Source organism: Xiphias gladius, chromosome 22 (assembly GCF_016859285.1).
Source record: "Xiphias gladius isolate SHS-SW01 ecotype Sanya breed wild chromosome 22, ASM1685928v1, whole genome shotgun sequence".
NCBI classification, from domain to species: domain Eukaryota; kingdom Metazoa; phylum Chordata; class Actinopteri; order Istiophoriformes; family Xiphiidae; genus Xiphias; species Xiphias gladius.
In genome coordinates this window covers 20,123,134-20,138,491 of record NC_053421.1, presented here as the reverse complement: position 1 = coordinate 20,138,491, position 15,358 = coordinate 20,123,134, and the positions used below count along the sequence as shown (strand labels likewise).

At 41.3% G+C, this 15,358-nt stretch overlaps 1 protein-coding gene across 1 annotated transcript in view; it reads right to left on the bottom strand.

Moving 5' to 3' along the window:
- Positions 1-15,358, bottom strand: part of grik5 (glutamate receptor, ionotropic, kainate 5) — a 72,849-nt gene that overhangs the window by 21,490 nt on the left and 36,001 nt on the right. The window contains 4 exon segments of the mRNA XM_040118331.1: positions 3,395-3,560; positions 3,949-4,046; positions 6,960-7,124; positions 8,139-8,300. Of these exon segments, the coding sequence (XP_039974265.1) occupies positions 3,395-3,560; positions 3,949-4,046; positions 6,960-7,124; positions 8,139-8,250 (541 nt within the window). The 5' untranslated portion in view covers positions 8,251-8,300.

Genomic DNA, 15,358 nt, shown 5'->3' with positions numbered 1-15,358 from the left:
TTGTGTAATTTGAGTTAGGCTATGGGCCAAGATGATTAGTTTGGTGTAGATAGCGCCACCATGTGGCCATTTATACAGAACTTTACTGTTTGACCATAACATCTGAACTGTGAAGCATAGTGACAAAATGTTTTCCCAATGATGTTTTAATTCTACTTTCAGGCTCCTCTGTTTACACCTATAGAGTTTTTTTTTAACCATCCTGAATATTTTTGCAAAACACGTTTATCAACTGTCCTCCTACAGATACCTTGAGTAAGGCGAGACAACAGATACATTTTGTAACATTTTTAATATTTAAGCCCATATGTTTTACAAGTTTTTTAAGCCATCCACCTTTGTCCGTCATTATATTTTATATATCACAACGCATGGATCTCCACTTATTTTTCCACTTTAATGTTATTCCCAAAGATTTCTGCCAATCTTAACCAAATTTGGTACATAAAATAGTAGTTTTAAAGAAACTCACCTTCTGTAATACTCTGCTTTGAATAATAATTTTGAGATCGTGTGCCTGACTGGTGCTACAGTAACATGACAAAATTTACCTCAGTCAGCATGATCAGTGTTTGTGAGTTTGACTCATCTGAATTTCATCTAAACCATAGTATTCCCAGACAGGCTTTAGGTATCCTACAAAATTCATGGTTGCCATTATCCAATCAGCATGACAAATTTTTAAACATTTTCTATTGATAGAATAATACATTTATAGGGTCGTGCAGCCTTGGCAGAGGTATGCACTCATTGAGTGCTTTGTAATTCACTTTGTTTCTGTTGTGTTATCCCTCAATAATTGCTTTTCAGTTCTTTGAGTGATGTGTGCAAGAATTCTGCTGACCTCTGGCAAAAAAAGATGGACAGAAAGAGGAGCACACCTGCAGGAGCAGAAAGACTGGAATACAGTACTTGAGTCAATTTGCCCACTTCCAGCGAATTCCTCTCGAAATATGAGTATAACCAATGGCAGTCAAGACTCACTTGACATCGTGCGTGGATTGAGTCTTTACTAGAAAGTCTATCCTGCTGCTTCCTAATTGTAATTCCATAGTAAAGCTCCCCTAGCTATGTAAATAAGTGGTGAGGCAGGCATCTGGGGGATGGAAGGAAGGGGAGAGGGAGGAGAGTAGGAAGGGAGAGGTAGTGCACGGAGCCCTTCAGCAGGAGAAAGCCTCTCTAAGCAGTGAGGTAATCACTGAACCAGGCCAAAACTTTAATTAGTTTGAGGAAGGAGGGGAAAAAAAATCAATGCACTTTACAGCTTCTTCTCCTCCCCTCTCTCGCTCCCCTTTTTCCACATATTCTCTCTCTCTCACACATAAGCTGGAACTTCTCTATCTCTCTCGTCTTAGCCGTGTGCTCTAGATACTGCTCTCTGTTTTTATCCATCTCGCTCTTACGCCGCCACTGTCTCCTCCTCCTTGTGCTCAGTCTCTCCCTCTCGCTGTCCTTAACCTCATCCGTCTCATGAAAACTGCATAATGGAATTAGGCTCAGATAGCACGTTGTGACCAAGGCATGGCGAGAGAAGGATATGTCTGAAGTGACCCAAAATCTCTGACTCACTCTCATTTAACAGAATATCTATGGACTGCTACTTGCACAGGCTAAAGAGGAAAAATTAGATTAATCCCATTAACATGCTGTTGCAAAAATGGCCAGTTGCTCAATACGTTACTTAATTAGAATGCATACATGGTGGTGGTGTCAATGAAATGTGTGACTTCACACATTACTCGCCTCACTGACAAAAAAGTGAGACTGTCTACTTCACTTGAACGCACCGAACAAGATGAATAAAACAAGTGAGCTGGTGGTAAACATTGTCTGATGTTGAACCTCTGTAGCACCATATTAGAGCCGCACACACAGACAACCAATCCTACAAGCACCCCAAAACCCACTCACGTATAATACAACAATACTGACACACGCACACACTCCTCCTTGCATAAACTAGAACTCATGCACGTCTATTGACAAAGTGAAACAAGCACACAGAAAAATAAAATATCAGACACACATACCATGCCACACGCACACACACTAACACATACACACAGTGTTGAACAACCCTGTTGAGTGGCAGTTAGCACCTATTCTGCAGCCATGGAAACCAGCTCCATGGCGATAGATAGCGCAGCCAAGTGGGTCAGAGTCTGTGAGCGTGATAACCTTGTAAAGATCACCTTCAAGCCAAATATACTACACACACACACACACACCCCTCTGTCTCTGTCTCCCAGTAAAAGTTGCAGCTTTTGGCCCGGACCGTAACCATCAGGCTATCTGTTGCCTCTTATTCTTATGAGAGGAAAAGCCTGGTGAAAGACAAGGCTCTAATCTATCCATTCAACTGATGATCAAAACCGGAAGAAGATGTCTGATGCCATTTCAAAGCTCTTTTAGTTCAATGAAATGACAAGTCCACAAGGACTGTAGCTTACTTTTAAGAAACTGTGGGATGGATGGCTAACTGCTGGGGAGATAATAAAAGCATCTCAGTGATTGAATCAATTTTTCATAATGTCACAGCTTTTTGTTTGTCAAAATCTACCCTTTTCACACTGCCATGAAGAGTGTTCAGACTTCAATGGTCGCACCTATTCTTCATGTAATTGCCGTTCAGTTCCTGTAGGGTTCTACTTAGGTGGTGTAAGCAGTCAACAGCTGTGCAACAACTCATCCCAGCTCAGTTTCATTCAGCACTGAACAAGAAGTCGGGCGATTATTCAGTGGAAAAATTACGATTTTGCCACCTCCTACACCATGTAGTGTATTCTGTCATGTATTCACAAAGCCCTCATTGAATACTACAGCCACCATCCGACCAAGCCCTTAAATTCCTGCGACTTTTTGATAGGCGAGTGCATAATAAATCAATAACGCACTCTTTCAAAATGAATATAAAGAGGGCTAGTGACTAAGCCCTGAATCCCCTGTGATGTTAAAGCTCTCTGAGTGCCTGGCAAGTTAAATCAAATGTCCCTTAAGTTCTCCCAATACAGGAAAGAATTTTCAAACAGGAATATTTATTAAATTGGTTTGGGCTAACAACCCTCTGAGGTGGATAAGAGACAGTGTGCGAGAACATGAGTAATAAATAGGAAGGCTGTAGTGTGAGCCATGTTCTGAACTCTGACAACAGACAGAACTTCATGACCAGACTGTCAAAATGAGTGTCCAACAGTGCAAAACAGTCATATCCGCCCGAACAGTGTGAATGTGCCAACACTCCCACAGATTTGTGCACACAAACACACACATGCATTAGGTAAACAGGCTCTAAAGAACACAACTGATGCATTTACACCCACTCAAACACAAACATAGTTATGGAGTTGCACATAATGTACTCAATAACTTTACAACAGGCTGCATGCGTGCTCACATTCAGCCTTGGCGCAGACCAGGCTGGCTGAGGGGTAACTGAACGAGCGCAAGATGGCTCCTATGGCCAGGCTGAGGTCCTCGTTGCTAGGGTACAGAGTGACAGAGGCAAAGCGCAGGTACGGCAAGCGTGGAGTTTCCTCAGGACCAATCTTTACATGAGGGATCTGTCAAAAGGAGAGAGGAGAGGAGAGGATAAACATTAAGGAAGGCAGGAAAAAGCTGAGTTGTCACGATTAAGTACCCCCCAAACACACACAACAGGAAGATCTATTAGAGAGGCTAGACGGGGAATAGAGAGATAAGACAGCTAGCAGAGGCAGAGAACAGAGAGACCTAAGGATAAAAGGCTAAGGGAAGAAAGGAGAAAACAGTTGGACGAAGTGGATGCTGGTTAATTATATGAGAATAAACTCAATAGGTAAGGAAACTGGAATCTCTAGATACATTCATGGTGACATCTGTGTGGGAAGGAGGGGTAGTAAGTCAGCGAGAGCAAGCTACCTGATGTGCACAGATTTGTACATATTTTGTGTTTTTATCTTCCACACTCACCTCCTTCTCTCCACATATGTGACTGACAGTAGAGCCAGAGGCGGGGCTAGAGGCGGGACCTATCACAGAGACGACGCCTTTGGGTAGAATTTGACACACTGGAACGAAAAAAAAAAAAATCATTGAATATTCAGACACACACCTTCCCTCTTCTTCATTTTGATGGCAGAAGAGAGTTCGGGCTGCAGTCAGGAGAAAAGTGTGGAAATTTAAAATGCAGCAAAAACTAACCACTTATTCTATTGTAGCAGAATGATCTCTCTCATTATAATCTGCTATTATTCACTTGTTTATACAGTCGTTTTAATGGAAAAATTATTATTTTTTAATTATTTTTAAGACATTTTGCTCTAATTATATCTCTGCATCAGAACAATGCTGGCAAATTGGTGGTCACCTTCAATTAATAAATGCCTGTTTTCATGATTAAATTTTTTTGCAGGAGGATATTGGAGAAAAGGTTTAACCTATTTGTCTATTACATTAACTACTCTTGAAATTATATGACTATTAACTCAGTAATTTATTTGTCCTTGAATGGCTTAAGTAAGTGCTCTCTCTGAGATTAAGTATACGGTTTATTCAAACATAAATTTTACTGTTTATTACCCCAATTGACAATAAATGTCTCCATCATGTTCATTCACTTTATTTAGGCCTAAATTAAGATTTTTTGACAGCACAGAAATAGTTATGTGAAATAGGTTATTCAATTGAGTAAGTTACCATGTTAACCTTTATTTTTATCATTATTATTGCTGTTATTTCTTGTATTTTGTTTTTTTGTTTTTTTGAGGTTTTTGTTTCTGTTTTTTGGTTTGTGAAATTCCTGAGAGACGATTTCCAATAGTTATCCAAATTACCCAGTCAGGTCACAGGTCAAAACTGGATGTTTTTTTAATGTCTCGTTAACAAGCCATGCAACTAATCAAGTTTTTTTGTTTTTTTTTTTTGTTTGTTTTTTGGTTAATCAAAACTGAACTATATTTTTGCACCTCTACATGTAAGTGCCCAAAGTTTGCTATTTCGCAGGTCTAAAATGGCTCCACTATGTTGAGTAGATACATGAGTGGGAACAGAGTTATTTTCATTGTCTGAGGTACTGAGCAACATCCGTAACAGACTCACAAGTCCGCCTGCCAAAGACAAAAGAAACTAGGAAATGCTTAAAGGAATAGATCAACATCTTGGAAAATATGCTTACTCACTTTCGGTGAGAGTTAGACGAGAAGACTGATGTCAGAACAGTAGTAACCAGAATAAATAGTCCCAAATATAACCCTCAGTAAATCAGTAAACTGTCTTCCTTGATTTTATAAGGATTAAACAAGATGTAATGTATTAATTTATTAGCTTTAGGGGGCTGAGGGGTGGATTTTGGTACTTTTGGACAGAGTCAGGTTAGCCACTTCCCCAGTTTCCAGTCTTTATGCTAAGCTACGCTAACCTGCCTTAGGCTGTAGTTTCATGTTTAGCGTCCAGATATGCGAGTGGTATCAAGCTTCTTATCTAACTCTCAGCAAGAGAGCAAGTGAATGCTTTTCCCAAGATGATAAACTATTTTTTTTAAATCAGACTTTCAACTATTGGCCAGTATCCATCACAGACAGAAGCTGGACCATTCTATGCCCTTCGGGGCTAAAATCCTTTATCTTAAAGAAAATCTTAACTGAAATTTTTTTGTACAGTATGTCTTTGATAAGAACTGAGTTTATTGTTCTTGACAATGTTTTCTGTCTACCCACCTGAAAATTGCTTTAATAGATACAACAGAAGTGAGTCTGGTGACTTCACAGTGTTATTCTGACAGTCAGAAACTTCAGCTCTTGCTGGTATATGTGGCTGGTATTTTAATTCATCCAAATTAGTTCTCCTCGGTTTCTGTCATCGTCTGTGTGTATGTGTGCCTTTATACTGTTTGTGTGAGTGCCAAACAGTACCCATTTGTGAACGTGTATGTGTGTCTGCACAACGGGAGGGGTGGGTGCCTGCATGTGTAAATGCGTGTGTGTGTGTGTCTGTGTGTGGATGTATGCACGTGTTTGATTGAGTGTGTGCGAGTGTGTGTGCGTGCCTCAGACAGCCGTAGCTGTAAGATGATGAGCTCTCTGATCCAGAGACCAAAAAACACTGCGAGCAAACAAGCCTGTCACAGTCTCCTGCCCATCGGTCAAGGACACACACACACACACACACACACACACACACACACACAAAGACACATACACACACTCCCATAAATCAAGCATGCACATATGTACACAACCATTGTAAAGCATACACAGAAATTTTGTTAGTAGCTTGTGGCAGGTTCACTGACCTATTAGAATAGGAGCAGGGAGTCTCCGTCTCCTTTATGGCTGGATTCAGCATTACGTTTTCTGTCCTCACAGACTCCAAACATTCTGTTTTAAGTCTATATATCAATACAAATTAGATGGAGTGGCCTCAGTGGTATGGTGCTGCTTTGTGTTGGCCTGCACTGCTGATCTGTATTAGTATTTGATGATTTGTTTTTGTTTGCACACTAGCCAGTGCCAGCTGCTACTGGTCCACTGTTTTTAATGAGACAGGTTTAGTGGCCCATTACTGGTCTCCAATGACATGTAAACTAATCAGCACAAACTCTTACTGGTTTCTAATTACACAAAATCGGTTGTGTTTTATTATTCTATTCATCATTTGAGGTTTTTGCTCACAAAGAAGCAACTTTTTAGGAAATGTACTTATATTTTTTTTATAAATCAGCACCCTTCTTAAATGTTTTGGAATAAAACCTGAAATATTCAGTAGGCTACTGTTCTTTTCTACTCTGTCCTGGTCACTATTAATATTAATATTTCATATTACTAATAATATCTAATGGTACTTTTAGGGGTCACTTTTTTGTCTGTGCTTATTAGATGCTGTGTCCTATTGGACTGTAATGGATTTAGCTGGATTTCATCACTCCTGAGGGGTTGTGTGAATCTGCTCTACTGGTCTTCTTGGTGTGCATTGGCTCCACTCACTAGTGTCAGTAGTGTCGTACTGGGAGTCTTTTTGCAGCTCGTATATGTCCACCTCCACTCTGGCTCGGGACGGACCCTCCATCACGCTGTTGATGTTCTCCCTGGCCAGGGCCAGCGCCAGCCGCTCCCCACGCCCACACACAGACTGGTCATCCAGGATTGCCGCTAGAGAGGCAGAGAGGGAAGGAGAGACAGGTGAGGCAGAGGAGAGAAGATGGAGGGCACCGGGAGCAGTGAAGAACAGGGTGGAAGAAGGGGGATACACCTAGCAGATATGAGAGTGGTATTCATCTTCACCTGAAAGCAAATAAGTATATTTCCCAAAATGTTATCCTTTACAGAGGGAAGCATTCTAACTGATGATACGTAAAAACTTCAACAAAAAAAAAGCCTTAACGAAACTAAATCAACACTGCAAACATTTGTACAAAGGTGGGTCATATACGATTGGTTTCAGCTTTAGCCTGCAATTTTTCTTTGTCAGTGCAGGCTGTCTGTATTTACCATATGTCGTCATGATTTTCAAGAAGGTTCCCCGTGTTAAATTATGTGGGCTGATATGGTTTGGTTTTGATGGAGTTAGTTATCATAATAACAATTGCCACACCCCTTTCATAGCTGACTAAATGTACCCAGTTTTGCGTTTGTAATTGTGATTATGTTATGTTTATATTTTTTTGGTTTTCTGTTGAACCTCTGCATACATGAGCTGGTTTGGTCAGACAAAAATCTTTAGTGCTTACTCACAGAAAATGTCCATTTCCAATTTTTCAGTTCAGGTGTTCTCACACCAGGATCCAGGTGATCCAAGGAGATCCAGGAGATATTTAAATCATCTAAGAGTACAGTCCAAAAAATTACAGAGGCATTGTTGCATGTGCCAGACACTTCTGTCTGCTCCTGATGAAGGTTTTAAGTTGTTAAAGGGTTTTTTAAAGGTTTTAAAGGCTTTTTTTAACTGAAAGCATGAAATTGCAACAAGGCCTCGGAGAGAAACTTGTATCTGCCAATCACTCTTTGGCTTACAATAGAGAAGAGTGTAAAATGAAAAAAAAAAACTTTTATTCCAAGCTTTTACTGAAATTGTTTACTGCATTAGCAGTAACTAATCACACATAGTATGTTGAGGAACTTTTTGACCCAGGTGAGGTGGGGATGGAAGGACGGCTGGCCACTCACCCATACGGACGGAGGATAGCAGGGGGGCCTGACTGAGGGAGCGTGGCGGCATGGTGACTAGCAAGAAGGAGAGGAAGTGTATTGACAGCAGCAGTGCTGGCAGAGCCGGCATCTTCTACTGCTCCTCATGGAGAATGGTCTGCTGGCTGCCTGTGCCACCACCTGCAGGATTGGAAGACAAACTCCGTGTTACTGGACACAACCATTCTCTTGGCACAAGATATCTCTCTTTAAATTGTCATCCTGCGGCTAATCTTCAGTTTGCTCTGTCATTTCCATGTCGTGGGTGCACCTTTAATATAACAGCACATAGAATAGGCTTTCATACTCAGCTATGAAGATGCTCACTGTCATATCAAAAAGGCCCAGTCCCATGCATACAGCCTGTCTCATAATAAAATACAGAACACACGTCACTATTCATGTCCCCTGTGGAAAGCCTGCTGTTTAGGAGGACAGGATTCAGCCTTGAAGAGATCTCCAGAGGCAGTTCAAAGACAACATCACAACAACTGGCACACACGTCACCGCACATTCACTCATACACATCAACACTGTACATGCACATACATACACGTATATATAAACAAATGTAAACACACAGATACAGGGTCACATACTTGAAACCCTTACTGAGCACACGCACAGACTCACAAGTACAAAGGCAACTGCCTTGAACAAACATACAACCATATACTATACTCCCACACACACTTATACCCACTCACGTTTTCCATAACACAACCCCAACCCCACCTTCTGAACAGACACAAAAAACATTAAAAAAGCACACAAGATCTCAGCCGAGCCCCACTGGTGCTAAGCAGCCCTCTTCAGGGGTGACAAAGCCTTGCTCTTACTGACAACATGACAAGGCGGCGTGAAAGGATGGAGAGATGAAGGAAGGGATGAAGACATAGGGCAGGAGAAGGAGTGTTGTGTGACAGATTGGCAGAGAGGTTGAGGAGGGGCTGGCGTTGGTGATGTTGGCCATGGCAGTGGGGCAATTGGACTGGGAATGTTCCAAACGTCTGGTTCAAAGGTCGGAGCTTTAGACAGGTCTGACAGACAGCTGCAAGACTCAATTCATGACCTTCAATTGACCCTTGGTGCTGTAAACAGAGGGGGTGCTGGAGTGGTAGAAAGCTGACCTTTGACCCTGACAAGTGCATCCGGGGGTAGAAATGAGTTGGCGTTGTTACATCAAAGAGGCAGATGATGCGGATTGTCGGTCACTGTGTTGAACGAACATCCCTTCCAGTTCCATCAGTTTTTTTTCAGCATTGTTCAATCAGAGATCGTCAGTTTGTTTGTTTTTCTCTCCGATCACCTTTTCAATATTTGTTTGGCTTTGATGTTTTAAGCGCATCAAAAAAACCTGCAACCAAGTGCTTTGAATCCTTTTTCACCACTGATAAACCAACGGTACTTCCCCTCTTTCCTTTTTTTTCTTTGCTCGCTACGTGAGAGACACGTACAGTTCGACCGGAAGAAAATGGAGGGCAGTACTCCATTTTCTCCCTGTCTAACTTTACGTGTCTCTCATTCTCGGGTTTGTTGTGTCAGACGGTGGGCAAACGTTTGCATGAGTATTTTTGTAATACTAATAGCATGCGCCATACTGTGAGATGGCTGTGTTTCTCTCATTATGGTTACTGCAGCTCAAAGTGAACAGAGGTAGGTCTTATATAAGGCCACATGTATGGGTGATAGAACATAGAATAACAGGCACACAGTGGGACTATTTTCTTTTTCACACTAATTGTTTTCAGTAAATCTTTCTTGTTTTAACGCAGTATGTCACACTAAAGTAAAATGTTTTATGTTGTTGTCATATTTGTGTACATGTGTATAATGATGCACATGTACACCAGAGACAGTTACGAAAGGGCTGATTATTTGGACCACACAGTGAAATATGAAAACTGCTGTCAAACAGCTGTGTATTGTGTTGCACAGTACTCAATTTTTCTGGCTGTTACTACTGCATTCTGTTTGCCTCCCATACCAGCGGTCTCTTTCTCAATTTACTCTTCACTAAAGTGTGTGTTTGGTGTCCCGACCTGTGTGTTTATTCCAGGGCATGCATGGGCATGCGCTTACCTTGAGCGAGTGTGATGGCGTATTGATCGAGCCCAACTGAAGTGGCGGGCCCTCAGGTGCAGTCAATCAAAACAATGGGGAACCTATCATGGGACTGCTGCATTTCACAGGAGCCATCTGATTGGCTATTACCAAGAAGCAGATTGCCATGATGACGAACAAGATCCTAACTGAGGCTATGCCTTCATCAATGATGGGATGGAACCGGTGCTATTTCATTGTTATTGAGAGCTATTGACAGCATTAGACCAGAGAAGATTACGGCATCTATACCCCAAGGAGAAGGAGACGGGTGAGGGAGGAAAGAGATGGAAAACCATGATAGAAAAAAGGAGAATGATAGAAAAAAAAAAGAAGCAGAGGGAATGGGCTGGGGACGATGAGGGAATAAAAGAACAAAATTGAATACAGAGAGAAGAGATTGGAAAGTGTTTCTGCAGAAAGAGAGATACAGAGCAGGATAGAGATGGAAAGACAGAAGTGCAGTGGTGAAGTACATTTACTCAAGTGCTGTACTCAGGTTTTATATTAGCTTATACTGTTGCTGCACTACATTTCAGGGGGAAATATTGTAGTTTTCACTCCAACACATTTATTTGACAGCATCTAGTTGTAGCCAAGTAAGATTATCCTACAAAGTATATGATCAACTATATAAAATACGAATCTTTGTTATAAAGCAAGCGCCCAACATTGTATTGAGTGATTAAAATTTGCTCCACCTTGACTAGCTACAACACTGAAATACTGATTATATTACAGTAATTTGTCAATAATAATAATCCAACATTGTAGATAGTAGAATTATCCCCTAATATAATGGAGATAGTTCTATCATTGTCATGCTGCCCCATCATTACTTCAGCAGTTAAACCCTTTTCATCACAGTGCCTATTGCATTATCACTAATGACAGATTTCGTTCTCATCACTCTGTATTTGGATGCACTTCCTTACTGACAAGAAGGGATAATCATCTCATGACATTCATCTCTGAAGCTCCACTGCTAAAGCTTCCAACAGTCCACTAACTACATAACCTACATACATACATACTCTTATTGCTACTCTCATTATTTAGAAGGCAGTACTTTTTTTTTTTTAATTGTGGCGTTGTAATTTAATTAAGCCAAGGAACTGACCATGTGTTCCACCACTGCAGGAGAATGAAAGGAAAATGTGTAGCTATAAAGTAGTAGAGTAAGTTGGAGGGAGTCAGGGAAACAGATTCAGTCAAAGAGAGAGAGAGAGAAAATAGTGTGATACTATTGCCGTGTTTAATCTGCAGGGCTGTGTGTCTGGGTGCTGTACATGCTCTGTTGCTGTAGCACTACATGGCTGAGTCCCTGTAGCAGTCGGGCATCAGTCTGCAGGGAGCTGGAGCAGCAAGAGGGACGAGCGGAGCCAGACTAGTCTGAGCTGTACAGAAAACACTGCTTCTAGCCCCCCTTGCTCGCTTTCATTCTGCACCCTGCTGTAAGTCACCCTGCATACTGGCACCACTGAGAAATACACAAAAGTGAAAATACATAAATATCCTAACTTGCTGTGCGTGCGTGTGTGTAGAAAAGAGAGAGAGGCCGAGAGAGAGAACGGAGAGTGAGAGAGGGGACATTCATCCCAGTTGGAGATTTAGCTGTTTGGTGCATGCATTCATCTTAGTGTGTGCATGAAGGCATATGCATATATGTGTGTTTGCTGTTTTCTTGGTGTGTTTGTACTGGAGACTTGGCGGCCTGCTTTTAGTGTCTGCAGAGCCTATTATGAAAGAGAAAACCGTAAAATCAGAGATCTTAATTATCTGTGGTAGGCAAGGGATAGGAAGCAAAAGGAGGGCCAGAGTGGGAGGGAAGGAAGGGGGAGATATGGAGAAAATCAGAAAACGAGGGAATGCTATCTCTTCACACCCCCGGGCAGACAAGGAGAGGATGTACGGAGACTAAGGCAGAGGAAGCAGGATGAGCGATAACAGGGGAGGAGTGGAAGAATAGAGGGATGCGGAGAAAGACAAAAAGAAATCAGATGGAGAAAAGCAGCTTGAGGGGGGATGAGGAGAAGGAGAAGAGAAGGGTGTGGGGGGGGGGGCTGGCAAATCATTTGTTTTTCCCCTTCTGCCTTATTGTATGACACAACAAAATCTGACAGTTATCATAATGGAAGGATGAATCATTCCCATAATTGAATTTGCGAGTGGAACGGCTTCAGTGGCTATGGATTTAAGAAGACTGTACCGCCAACCATTATGGGACAGACGTCTTATTTTGCTAATTCTTCTCACAATTAATAGTCATTGTTAACTAGAGAGGGCCTGCTGCGGACATCTGGGCTGCTGTCGCTGAATGAGCACTGGGAGTCAGGATATTTCATAGCATTCGTTGACCCCTAGACTATATAGATGAGCTGGGAGGTCGCTTTGGTGTGTGTGTACAAGGAGTGTCAGTGGGAGTGGAAAAATACCAAGGGCCTTTCACCTCTTTTGGCTTGTGGTAGGATTAAGTGTTTAGTACATTGTGTCTTCATCTTATATCAAAGCAGCAGCACATGTTCTTGGTCGCATTGACTCAGCATTTTCACTTTGCACCCATTCACACTTTCTCCCTCTCCTCTCCTCTTACATGTACCTTTCTAATCTTACCATCTCTGCCTTTCTCCTCTGTTTCAACTTTGTCCTCCCCTCTATACCCTCGTATCTCTGTTCCTCCTCTCCCTTTTGTTTCATTATTTCAATTTTTTGTGGATTTTTACTTTCACCTTTTCTTCTTATTGCCTCTCTTGATTTTTGGTGATACAGGCTTTTGAGAATTTTGATTTGAGGCATGCTAGAGTTTAAGGTGAGGTTCAACATTTTGAGCAAATATAATTTATTCATGTGACGTTGTTCTACCAGGAAGCTGGTACATACATCTAAGATTTTTGAAAATTTTTACTCGAATGCAGAATGTTGGGTAAAAGATTACATTAGATTGGTCATACGACATAGGAAAAAAAACATTCAAAATGCAAACTAAACCTTCTATAGAGCGTGGACACAATAACACAAACAGCTATAGTAAATAATGCAATTCAATACAACAATAGTCTCATAAACACAACCTTGTGAAGTTCATAGTGTTGAATGTTTGTTTCTGAGAAGAGTTCCTCTCACTCTAGTAACTGGAAAAAATAAAACTAACATCTGACGATGCGTTGCAATCTGATACAGCAACATCACAATCTGCAGCCTCAAAAACTGGCTGCATCTACAGCTCTCAAACCAAAAGGTATTACCAGACAGAACATTAATACTCAATGATTCTGTAAAATCCCACACTGCATCCAATGCAAGATTTTATTAAAATAATGTCTTTCTACATAGTTAAAGTAAGGCAACTAAAAACTTTGGTTTAAGTTTAGGGAAAGATTATGATTACAGTTTTTAAACTGCATTGGTACCTGTATGACCATTGGCACTCACCATAAATCAAGTGTCACAGAATTGTTCAATATGACCATAATTCCAATGGATACTAGCCTGCTCAGACGGAGTTTTAAAAAATGCAACTTTAAAAGCAGTGATGAAACGATTTGTCAATTGATAGACAGTCAATGAACAATTCGACGATCGAGTAAATATTTGAATCATTTTATGAAGCAAAATTGCCAAACATTTGCAACTCAAATGCAAGATTTTAGTTTTTTTCTGTTTAATATGATTTTAAATTGAAACTCTTTGGGTTTTGCTTGATGGTTGAATAAAACATATTATTGATGATATCACCTTGGGCCCTGGGAAAGTGTGATTTTAAGTACATGACAATTTGTAGAATAAGGGGAAAAAATTTCAGACAAAAGATCCAACTGGGATCAAAACGCTGTCTACCTAAATAAATAAATAAATGTGTTTTTTGGTGTCAGTGCCCAGGCGTTTCATCTATGCTGATTTTCATTAGCCTGGTGCCTACGTGTGATGTGTACATTCTGTAACTATGCTCTTTCTAATTTGTAGAATGAACAATTAATCATAAATGATAATCCACAGATGAATCTGGAAGGAAAATAATCATCAGTTGCAGCCCTAATTTTAAGCTTCATGATATTTATGACAGGGCTGTTATTAGACTTTAAAGGTGTTCACATTATTGTGTCCAATCCAAGTAACTCCAGTCTCCAGCTTTCTGTCTTGCTGTTCCCACAAGACCCCACTCCCACCCACTTCCTATATGTTTTCACCATGTCCCCCCTCCGCAGGGCTCCACACACTTTGATTTGTCATTTTCACCTCACCTCTCTCTCTCTTTCTCTCTCTCTCCAGCCTCCCCAACCTCTTTATCTCTTCTCACTCAGCCTCTATCTATTTTGTCTTTTTTCCTCAGGAAAACTCTATACCCCTGTCTCTTTATACTGACCTCTCTCTTCTCTCTCTCTATCTTAGCTCTCACACGTCTCCTCAATCTCAACAGTGCACTTTCTCTGTAACAGTCCCCCCGTCCCCCTCTCTCTCTCTCCCTCTCCCTCTCTCTCTCCTTCTCTCTCTGTTCATTGGACATGGATAAATTCTTCCCAGTGTTTTCCTTGACAAAGAGGCCCTCAGTCAGTGACACCACCTGCTTGGGGAACTACCGTGCTCCTGTGACACTGTCACATCCAAGTATGTCACGCACAAACATACACACACAATCACACAAGCATCTACTAGCTGCACACACATACACCAACTCTTGAGAAAAGGTTCAAAGAACATTGTGTGTCTGTTTGCTTTTGCGTAAGAGCGTGTCTTTTTGTTTTCTGTATGTTGATGCATGTCTGCGTGTTATTTGTTTTTCTGGCCAGCAGTGAGTTTGCATTTCAGCCTTCCTGGAAGCATATGTACCCCCCACTGATCAGATCAGTGAGGGGGGGATTGAAGCTCAGAGAACAGCTTCCCCCAGGGGCTGTTTAAAAAAGATGTGCTGTTCCATGTCACTAGCTGTCGACGCGGGTCCCACTTGTTGCAGCTGTGGTTTATGTAATCACAGCAGTTTAATCACAATTAGGAAGCTCTCCTTGAACTCACTCGCCCCCTGGCTTGTTTGGAGAGCCAAAATTTGCATTCAGAACAAAGCCTTGGAAATATAGGACTGATATTATTACAAATGGCGC